Source organism: Patagioenas fasciata, chromosome 1 (assembly GCF_037038585.1).
Source record: "Patagioenas fasciata isolate bPatFas1 chromosome 1, bPatFas1.hap1, whole genome shotgun sequence".
In the NCBI taxonomy this organism is placed as follows: Eukaryota; Metazoa; Chordata; class Aves; order Columbiformes; family Columbidae; genus Patagioenas; species Patagioenas fasciata.
The window spans coordinates 125,504,923-125,516,448 of record NC_092520.1 but is presented as its reverse complement, the minus strand read 5'-3'; the positions used below and the strand labels follow the sequence as shown (position 1 = coordinate 125,516,448).

Sequence of the window (11,526 nt, the reverse complement as noted above, 5' to 3'; positions counted from 1 at the left end):
CAGGTGTCCTGATACCTTGATATATGCAGGCTGGATGAAACTCGACAACTTAACCAGACTGGCTCAGGAGCAAGTATTTTCTCTACTTGGAATAAATTTTCATTTGAGTTATTTTCCTTTTTCCACACAAATGACAGTGCAAATTGATGGAACCTGTTAAAGGTCTTACTCACTTCATCTTGTGTTTATCTTCTCCAGAATCTCCACCCTGGGAATACACCAGATCTGCTGGAAGCCATCTCTGGGTCAGGCTACAAATGATCTTCCATAAATTTGCTGAACAGAAAGGATTAAACTATAAACAATGTAGAATGAGATGGGTAATAGGGTTGAAAGCCTTTGATCTAGACCACTAAATTCAATCTAACACTGTTAAAGTTGTATGCATGGTTGAGAAGGGATTTTTTTTTTTTTTTAAGTAACTGGCAGATAGTTGATCAACTCCAAACAGAAAAAAAAAAAAACAGTGGGAATTAGCTGTCCTTTGGTAACCTCCTCCTGGAAATTATTTGCATTTAAGAATTATTTCTTAGGCCAAATGAAGATAGCTAAAAATCTCAGGGAACTTCTTGGGAGGCAGAGGTACTCATCACAGAATTATTATCCCAGTACGCTTGGGTGTTAACAGTCTTAGCAGACAGACTGCTGGGTTTGCTTTCATTCCCCTGTTTGTCTTAGGAGGAAGCCTACTGCTGGGGGACCTGAATTACTTCTACATCTGTTAGACAGGGGTTGGGTACTTCCATTTCCCTAAATTTCAATCTCATATCTCTAGTTTACTAGATAAAGAAAAATAAACATTGATTTATTTTGCTGCATTAATTATGCTGTTGATTTTGAAAATTACTGAACTTGCTGATGGCTTGAAGAGGATAGATCTGACTGTGTCAGCTGAGAAGGTGTGTCCAGTGTTGTTCGGTTTTAAGCCCACAAGGAACTTCATCACCTTTCATAGGAGAAGCAGGCATGCTCAAGTTATTGCTTAAGCAACATTTTGTTAATAAAATGTTTTGCAATTTGATCTGCTATTGAAGAGGCAGGGCAAGCTAAATGAAATAAAGATAAAATAAGGCATGGTAGAAGGATACCGGATCTTAGATACCCACATACCTTGTAAATTTAGGGTAAATTAGATAGATAGCTACAGAGCTTAGAAGAAAAGGGGGGGGGGGGGAAGAAAATATTAGGAAAAAATATTATTAGTATTTCCGAATGTTATTGGGGAATACTGAAACAAGACTAGATTTTTAGTTTGGACTTGTTCCATGGTATTGTGCTATCCAAAAGTAGTTCTGTATCTACAGACAAAATGCTTGCTGCTGCAGATCACAGAAACAGAAACGATGTTAATGGTTGGGAAGACAATACAATGCAGCCAGTTAATGAAAGAGCTTGATCTGTACAGAAAATTATTTTGAGCAGATAGACACATATATAGAAAGCAAGATTAATTTAGAGACCTTTGTCATTGAAGCAGATTTTTGTATGGTTTTGTGGGGGATTTAAGAGGGATTAAATGTTTGACATCACTTTGCCTGCACAGACTATGTTGAAGAGGTTACTGAGCGGGTGATGGAGAATTCAAAAATGCGCCTATGCTGAAAGAGTGGAAGCAATGGATCAGACTGCAGCCTGGCCAAACGAACTGCTGTATCTACTACCTTTCTAAAAGGAAGGTGCTTCTGCTTTGATAGCAGATGCCACAGGAATGTAGAGCTGATGGATTTTTTATGATTTACCAAAATATCAGGGGAACTTGGCAACGACATCAGAACTGGGATGCCCCCATCTTCCGTCTTCAGTGATGCCTTGCTTCACGTGCATCTTTTGTATGCTATGCTGTTTCTAAACACTAAAAGTAAAAAGTCAGCAAGGTGGATTGGCTGATTAGGTGCATTTCTCTTTCGGAAGAGATGGTCCTGGTCATGAAACTTCTGTTCCTCACCTGCCTGTGGCCAACAGCAGTGCTACACAGTTCTCAAAGTCAGCATCACCATCTTCATCGTCGGCAACAATTCTCATTCTTAAGAAAGCATAACAGGTAAGTAATATGCTCTCTCTGTGTTTGTCTGCTAAATTTTATACCGTCAGCAACCTTTCAATGCACCCTTTTTGTTCACTGGCCTGTTTTGCCAGTTTCTCAATTTTTAGTATGCAGAGTATTGATAGGGTGTTCCCAAAAGAGAAATGGTGAACTAGTAATTAATTTTTCATAACTAGACATGTCATGATTTCGTGAATGCTTCATATCCATACAGGTATATACACACACCCACATACAGCTCTTTTAACCGGTGTGATACCAGACTACCGTTGCGATGTAGCAAGTATTCTTGCCCTCTCACTTCCATTTCAAGAAGCAGAAATGCCTTCCAAATTTTTACGCCAATGTGATGAAGTAACTTCCATTACTTAAACAGCAGACTGGTTACAGTATCAACATATGGAAGACATTTTGTGGCACTAAATGAAGTGAATTGTACTTTATTTGTAGTGTTGACACAGTGTGTTCCCTTTCTGGAATATCTTTATGCTTTTAGACATTGAAAACTGTGTCCGTTCCTAGTCTTTCCAATCAAGTAGCTGGTTTAAAATGAATGACACAAAGGTTTTTACATGTAAGTTTCTGTGCAAAGTGTTAGTGCCTTTTCCCACAAATGCAATCTCACATCTGCCATGTAAGGCCTCTGAATGTGTTTCCAGATTAATCTAATAGTATGTAAACAGACCAGTGACTGCCAGTGATAATCCAAGCAAAATCTCACTTTGTTGGGAGGTAGGAGAAATGTAAGAAGTATCTCTAGTTACGGAAGGAGAAGGGCTACAACAGTTAAATTTTTCTGTATACTTGACCACCTATTAAAATGGGCAGGACAGCTCATAGTTTATTCATAGGATATCACATATTAAGGAAAAGTAACATAATTACATTCCTCTGATGTATTTAAGCTGTTTTTAAAGTTACATACATTGTAGCAGATATAGAGCTGTTTATCTTCTTTATCACTTCTTATATGATAATCCAGCAATGACATATCTCTGAATCCCTACCTGTCTTGATAAAATCATGTTTCAGCAGTGCAAGGCAACTGAATATATCCCAACAACACAGTGAAGGTGCCTGGAGATGCTATATGGCTCAGTACTTCTGAATTTCAACTGTGGGTCATAGGTTCAACTTTGGTGTAAGCCAAAAGCTCATGAAAAGAATGGCTATTCAGCAGACTGTTTCAAACTTGCTGACAGTTCTGGAGTGAGTGCTAGTGCACAATTATTTGTGATTATCAAGCAAAATAAACAGAACTAACCCTAATATCAAAATAAAGTCCAATCTAGTGCTCTGCTGGTCTCAGGAAGCAGTTAAGACTCAAACGGAAACAGAATAAAATATATTCTTATTACCATAGTGGTAAGGAAAGTCTATTTTAAGCTGAACTGGTACTTTTTTGTCAGTGGTAAAAACGAAACATATGCTACTGTTTTTTTGCATTTATCCTATTCTGAAATAGTTGTGAGGAGTTGCTCCACTGCCTGCCTAAAAATTCACAGAGCAGCAGAAAAGCCTGGTGATAGGAGACAGCATATTTTGTGGTATCCTGCTGGACATCCTTTGCTGACCTCTTGCCACAGGACAGCAGTAACAATACTAGCACAGTGTCCTCTCCATCTTCACAGATCTTTACTAATAACTACAGATGGAGCCATGTAACAGTCCTGTGAGACACGCAGGACCACATTCACAGCTGATGCTGACTGGTGTAGCAGTTTTCTTTACACAAGGCAATGCTCTGGCCTTCTGTGTTTTCCTGGGCCCTAGTGATTTGGGACTGGGAAGAAGACTGCAGAATCTGAGCCACAGAAGTTCCCAAAGCTTAACAGCTGCAAATCAGCTTTTCTGTGGAAAGGATCCAAATACATTTAATTTCTCTTTGTTTGATTATCTGGTTTTGTTTCTAAAGGCAGCATTATCCTCCAGTACATTGCAACAGGGTTTGACTTTCCACCAGCCTCTTTTTCTTTCTGGGGAAAAACCTTTCAGCCAGCACTAGGGTTATTAGGGACACAGCTGACAGATGGCCTTGGTTAAATGGGTGGCCTTTTAAAAAGAATCCTATGTGAAAATGTTACTTAACCTACAAGTTCCACTGTTTTAATAGAGTAACCCAATTCTCCTCCAAAGCTATTTGTCTGCATTCTCTTGTAAAGAAGATTTTAAAGCATTAACCAAAAGTACATGAGAAAGAGATTATTCTCATGGTCCATTTCCTACAACAAGGAACAAAACATTTGACTGTCAAAATATTAGGCTTTTTGATAGTACATGTTGCTGATGTTACTGAACACTGGAAATGCATTTTTATGAGAGAGAAAGATGTGATTTTAATGCTTACATTTATCCGGGTTTCAAAATTTGATAGATATATTAAAAGTTTCAGAGATCACACTGCTGTATAACTTCAGAGACTCTCCTGAAAATAAGATTTCTGTAACTTCTGCTTTTTGTATACTTGTCATTTGGTAGTAGCTAGAGTATCTCAGGGACACAGCACTGCACAAAAGTGTATGGCCATTAAATCTAGGGTCCTTCATGGTATTATTTTAATAAAACGGTCCTTCATAGTATTCTTTTCATAACTTTACCTAGCTTCATTTTGAGTGTGATGAGAGTTTTTTCCTACTACTCCCACACTGCGGCAAAGGAAGTGTGGTATCTTGAATACTAAATTAGTGTAACTGAAAAAAAAGCCTCTCCTAACTATCCTTCCTGCTGAGACATGAGTTTCAGATTTTTCAAAATCTCACATGATGAGGATGGTGCTGGGAATGCGTTTATATCTCTTTGAATACCCAGAGGTGCTCCAGCCTTCCTCCAGTCTCCTACTAAGGACTCACCTTATCATTAGTTATGCAGGGCATTAAACCAGACAAACAGCCATTCAGGATCTTACCACTGTCCACTTACCACTTACCACTTATCACTGTAGTGACCGGTTTCCAACAAAGGCTGTAAGCACAAGTTCAGAAGAATAAGGATAGTGCAAACTTATAAGTTATTTCCCCCAATGCTGCCTGTCCCCTGCTTCCCCATATCCAGTCACCAGATTTCCTTCAGAAACTTCCTGTGTTGGATGTAGGTTGTGCAGATTTAGCAGATTTAGTGATCTGCACTGGATTTTCTCCTATGAACTTATCTGATTTCTTCTTGAACCAGCGTAAACTTTTGATAACCTGGTAAGTTAAAGACAACCAGATGGGATACTAACCACATCACTCCTGTGAATGCCACTGGTTGTAGAACTACACTGATGGCATTCTGTGATTTAATGCTTTAATGAAAAATGATCCAACTACCCCTTAGCAGCCCTTTGGTCTTTCTCTCAATATTAGGTATTCAAGGTTAGGTAGGAGCCTGCCACATGTCTGTCCATTGTTAAAGAATTCTGAATTAGTTGTTTTGGTTTGGTAGGCAGTTACTAACTGCTCTTTGAGAGCTCTGTCAGATACCAAGGCATCAAGCCATGAGTCCATATGACAGCACTGAGTAGTAAAGTATCCAGAGTATATCTCACTTTTTTTTTTTTCCAAAGAGCTAGTGCTTCCATTAACTTCCTATGTAAGTACCAACAGGGGTTTCTTCCCTTTGTGATCTGAAACACTTCAAGTGCTTTTTCTGACCTCTGTTGGAATTTAATTATAGATTACCATTTCATTTGCACAATGTAAAATGTTGCATGGAATACAGCTGTGTAAAGGAGAGCTATTATAACTGGAAATAGTAGTTTCTTGAACATGTGCTACACTGAGACTGACAAACTCATTTTTATCATTGCCGAGATCTGTGGCAAAACCAAGCCATCTGTCAAAGTTCCCTTTAATTACTACTCCTTCAGGTAGGTAAAGAGATATTTTCTTTTCTTAGGTGCATGTGGGCTTTTCCTCTCAAACAGCACAGCCTGATATATGCCATACAATGAATGTGAAATGTGAATTACTCCATTTAGACTCCTAGATTATGATGCGCTGGCCAAAGCTGCCTGATAAGGAGACCAGGGTGCCAGCCCACCAAAATATAGTCTGTGTCTTTGCTGTGCTTCTCTGAGAATGAAAAGTATATTTTGACTGACCTCAGGAAGATTTTCTGAGACCTAGGCTAGTTAGATCTGTCCCTTTTGCTTTTTATGGACTTTCTTTCTGCACTTTTCCATGGGCAGGAGCACTCAAGAAAACATCTGCTGATGATTTCACAATGCTGTGGTGCTGATCAACAGTTAGATACGGGTCCAGGATTTATTGGGAGTAAACAGATACATCCATGTGATTCCCTTTGAGTCATCAGTTAAATAACTTCAATGCTGCAGTGAGGACAATTTAATACTGTAACTCCAGGCCAAGGAGCAACATCTGGAGTCCAGATGCTGATGTTAAAGGTATATCTTCTGGAGAACACTTCTTAGCCTTGGGTAAGAGAAGCAGTCAAGGAGGAGAAAAAATGCAAAGCAGAAGAGTGTAATTTTTTAATAATTTTAGAAAATGTTATGGATTTTTTCTAAGATTTAGTACCTTTACTCATGCAGTGTTACCAGTGTCCGTGAAGTTAATTCCATATACCATGAGGATGTATCTCTGCATGTAAGCCTATTTTCCTTTACAATTCAAAATACATATTCTGCCAAAGAAAGGTATTGAAGAAAAGGTGCAGCATGTTTGTAATGAAAGTGCTATTCTGACTCTTGCAAGATCTTGCCTAGCTTGAACAACCACTTTTGGTAGCAAGTAGAAATAATTATAGTTACTCCACCATTTGGATATAGAACACCAGCTTGAAGAGGCTGTTCAAGTAAATGGGCACAAAAGATACTTTTCATATATGCAGCGCTGCTATTTATTTTGTCCTCATCCAAGAAAACAGATGGAATATCAAAATCCTGTAACATCTCAGTGGTTCAATAAGAAAAAAGTGCTGCCCTGGTAGCCTATGTTTTGTCTCTCATGACCAGGAGAAGTCTTCCTCAATCACATATGTGCTTCTAGTAAGATGCTGTAATAGATGTGTCATCACTTTAACCTTCTTCTTTCAGTGAAATCATCGGAGCATCAAACAGTTTTTTTTCCTTGGCATATGTGATGAAAAATAACCTAATGCTTCTAAACTGTATTAGCTGTGTCATTGCATTCTGAACATAATTAATCATTTTCTCTTATACTGGTTCCCAAGCAGCAGAATTTCTTCATATATCTATTGCAGAGCATTGCAGGTGTTCAGTTCTGCTGCCCATTCTACTCTGATACAGGCTTGCTCTGTGGTGATTTTAATTCTCTGAAGCACAGGATTTAACTTCAGCATCCATATAATTTTTACACTTTAAAAACTAAAGTTTGTATTTTAAATGTTTGATGGTCATGATTGCCCTGATAATTTGGTTCAGACAACACTGCCAGAGACATTCAAGAATACTCAAGTAAACTAATTTTTTCAAACTCAATGGTCTGAATATCCCAGAAGCCACCTCAGCATTCCTGTAACATAGCATTTTTAAAGTAATTTCTTGGACTTCCTGAATAAGAAAGAAGGGGAAAAATGAGGGAAAAAAAATACAGGCACATACCTTACCCTAAGGTATTCCATACCTTGTCTTAAGCAGTGTTTGACTACAGAGCAGATCTTCAGAACAGATTCTATCATTCAGTCTAAAGTAATATTTAGAGTTGCTGACAGCAAAGTCTCAGAGAATCACAGAGGGCATGAAAGAAATTATGTCTAGGGAGAGTCCCTTGCCTGTGGCAAAACAGATGTATTTGAGTAATTCCTTCAAATATATGTCTAACCTATTCTTAAATAGCATGAGTGAAAGGAGCCTCAAAACCTGTCCAGGCAGCATGTTCCCATGTTTTGCTGTTCTCCCCATGAGAAAGGTTTTCTGAATGTGTACCACAGATCTCCCTGGTTGCCACTGCTTGTCCTACTAGGGAATGGACATGGAGCAAAGGGCCTTGTAAAAGCTCACTGTGTTCTGAAGACTGCAATGTGTTCCCTCAGTCTTCTTCCTCTAACTTAAATTACACAGCTTCTTACAATCTTCCCATGCCTTTCTTGAAATGGGGGCCCAAAGCTAGGCATAATTCTTCAGCTAAGCTATGGCTAGTTCTGTTATTACTTGGGGTCAGTCACCTAAAGCAGGACATGTGACAAGAAGTGGAAATGGAAGGAGGCATCATAGCATTTTCATTGTAGCAGAACCAAATAATGTAACAGATTATTTCTAAAGGCTGTGCCTCCCAGCTACCAGATCTAGTGCTTGTCTGTGTTTTAACACAATACGTTTGTGATATGGGTATGTACCAGACCCCTCTGCTGCCTGTGAAGGGAAGAAAGTTAGCAGCATCACCAGAAAGAAGTATAGAATCCATGGTGTCCTCCTTAGAGCACTGCATTGCCTTGGTGCTATACAGAGGCTCAGGTATGTGTGACCAGCAGAAAAATGCAGAGACAGGGCTCTTGATGCAAAAAAATGCTGCATGTCTGAGCCTCGAATAAGGGGATGAGCTAACAAGTAATTTGGCTAAATCTGAATGATGTTTAAGAGGATCTCAAAAAACAGGTCTCTGGTTCCAAGACCATCACTTCTCAGTCCCTCTGAAAAATTACTGACCCACTTGAGCTCCTAGGAAAAAAAAAAAGAGAGTATAATTGTCACTGTAATATGGATAATGTACAAAGTGGTTTAAGACCATGGATGCATGGTGTTATTTCCAAGTCCAAACAGCTATAATCTCTTACATAATGATAGATGCAATCTCTGAGAGGTATGGAAGAAGAGCTGGTCATGTTTCCTGGGACTTTTTATATATATTTGGTGTTCCTCATGGACCTGGGCACTCTCATACCAGATTTCAGTACCTTTTCCAACATATCCTTTTCTCCAACTTTATTAGCACAATTGTTTCCCTTATACCAGATTCAACCGTCCATGATTCTTGAGTCCCTGCTTCATTTAACTAGCACTCTGAATGTAAGGTGGAAAAAAAATGAAGTTTCTTATTTCTTATTTATTTTATTTTTTTTTTTTAATTACAGCAAACGAGAAATTAAAATGAGGAAACTTGATAGCACCAAAGTACGGCCACTTAAATCTGAGCAGCTTCTTCGCATAGAGGACCATGACTTTGCATTGAGACCTGGATTTGGAGGTAAGCAACACATACCTGCACTGTGCTGGTTAATAGTTCATCCACTCTCTGGAAATTTACTTCAGCTCTGTCCAGCAGTGTCACGTAAAATTGAATAAGACACTTAATAGCAGCTCACCTCTTTTGTGGTGCCTTAGGAAATAAAGGAAGAATAAATCTAGAAATACTTGAAGGCAAGGGACTTTTTTGTGTGTTTAGCATATCAATAGGAGAAATCATTCAAATTATCTTCGTTTTAGAACTAATTTTTAAAAGTATTATTAGATTAGAATTCTTTGAGAATAGTGATTAAAGTATCCCTGTAAACAGCATAGTCTAATATAAATTATAAATTATATATTTAGTCATCAAATTTGTTTTGAGAGATTGAAATGAACCATCAATTCCTAAATCTGTTTGCTCCGTACAAAATCTAAAAAACTACCCACAGGTCTCCAGTTTTGCTACTATATTGTTTCTGTGTTTTGGGCACTATGATGATTATTTCTTCCTTTAACTAAATTGCACGTGAATAAAGGGAGTATTCAATAAGATGTTTGCAGTTTGGATTCAATTTTGACTCGCCTTCACGAAAGGTAAAATGAGAAAGCTCTTGCATCACCAATTCCTTGGTCACGATTCATGAAAACAGACTGAACTGCTCTGGATTATGAAGTCAGTATAAAATCTATGAGGACCAATAATCAGCTGTGTAAACAAACATAAATCTCAGAGGCCAGCTGAAGTCTGTGGAGCTATTCTTGTTGACACCAGCTGCTGGGATCTGGGGCCTGGCAAGTGTGCCAGGAGGGAGACCTGGGGTATGAAAATCTCCAAATGTACTGGGAGAATGGAAAGGGTTTCTAGAAATTCTGTCTTTTCAGAGAGCAAAAATCATTCCTGATTTTGAAAAATAGCTGAGATACATCTGTTTCTTGACAACAAAAGTTTGGATACCTCTTGCCTAACACCTGTCTAGTCTAATATGTGTTAGTCTGGGAATCTTCTTTTTACCACCTGCTTTGCCACACAGGGAATTTAAATTTTTGAGAGTGTCGTCTCAGAAAGCAAGTAGCATTTCCATGAAAGCAAACAATGGTTTCTGATGTACTTTATCATTGGATCATCCCAGAAAGCAATACTTATGATGTACATAAAAGCAGCTTTCAGAATATACCCTGTGATCTGGCAGTGAGGTTTTTTTTACACCCAGCAAATCTGTACCAGGCTTTTTCCCCTTGTCCTTTTATTTTCGCAGGACTAGTCTTTGAGCCCATTCAATTCCTATTGAAGCCAGCTGTAGTTTTTCCACTGACTTAATTGCACAGACCTCTCAATAATCACATTGCCGTGGGTAGGATTTCAGCTGTACTCCTGTCTTTCAGAAATAGCTTTCAGCAGAACAGTGCATCAGCTTTCCTTCTATTATCCTCATGCCATAGTGGCATGGGAGGCACTTTTTTCAGTCCCATCCAATAGTTCACACGCTTCCAAATTTTAAGAACTCTCTTAATATGTGGATTGCTCATGCATGAATCTCTCTAAGACTAAAATGTAGATCCATTAACATTTTTACGGTACACAGTGAAAGAAGTGTGAGCAAAATGAATGTCAATCCTAAATTCATACTCCATTATTCCTATATTACCACTGACTTCAGTAATGTTACAGTAGTAAAGAATGGTTTGTTTTTCACAAGAGGCAGTGAGTTAGTACACAAGTATAACTTCATCAAAGGACAAAATTCACCAACTGAAATATGAACCTGAATAACATGCCCAGGATTATTGTATGACAGTAGAGACAGAGTATGGGTTTCTCTGAAGAAAGCTGATGATTAAGTGTGCAGCAGAAGGAAACTTAACTAGAGGAGAAGATGAAATTAGAGATACCATTGCTACAGTCATTGCCACGGCAGTCAGAACATAGCTCTGAACTGCATGAAGACTTAAAACACTGTGGCTTTATGTATTTGAAGTGGGTGAAATTTTGTGTTAGTTAAAAACAAAAAATTAGATTTGATAAAATCAAATCCGATGAAACATGTCAGTACTGGGATTCATAAAGGGCTTGTATCTGTTACATGCCACAGTGTATGATTTAGTCAGGTCAGCACAATGCATCAATTCGCAATACTGATGGGAGGAAAAAGAACCAGGTCAAATCAGCTGGATCAAACCCAAGTATTTTAAAGTTATTCTTTACCTTTAGAAGAACAAAGATTTGGCCTCTCCTATATCCTATTGTGATTTTCTGGGGATGTAAGGGAGTTGGAATGACAGACTCTGTTAATCTAGCTCCACTGAAGCCCTTTCCCTGAGAAGGTCAATCATCCTTTGCACCAGTTTGGGAGAAAAA

At 38.5% G+C, this 11,526-nt stretch overlaps 1 protein-coding gene across 2 annotated transcripts in view; it reads left to right on the top strand.

Moving 5' to 3' along the window:
* The first annotated feature begins 1,263 nt into the window (after nt 1–1,263).
* Nucleotides 1,264–11,526, top strand: part of GABRR3 (gamma-aminobutyric acid type A receptor subunit rho3) — a 32,681-nt gene continuing 22,418 nt past the window's right edge. Inside the window, exons 1-2 of one of the 2 annotated variants that reach the window (XM_065850598.2) lie at nt 1,264–2,041; nt 9,077–9,189. In XM_065850598.2, coding sequence (XP_065706670.1) covers nt 1,914–2,041; nt 9,077–9,189 — 241 coding nt within the window. In that variant the 5' untranslated portion in view covers nt 1,264–1,913. Of the gene's footprint in view, nt 2,042–6,259; nt 6,462–9,076; nt 9,190–11,526 lie in introns of those variants that run through there. The other variant, XM_071813960.1, reaches the window with a different exon arrangement.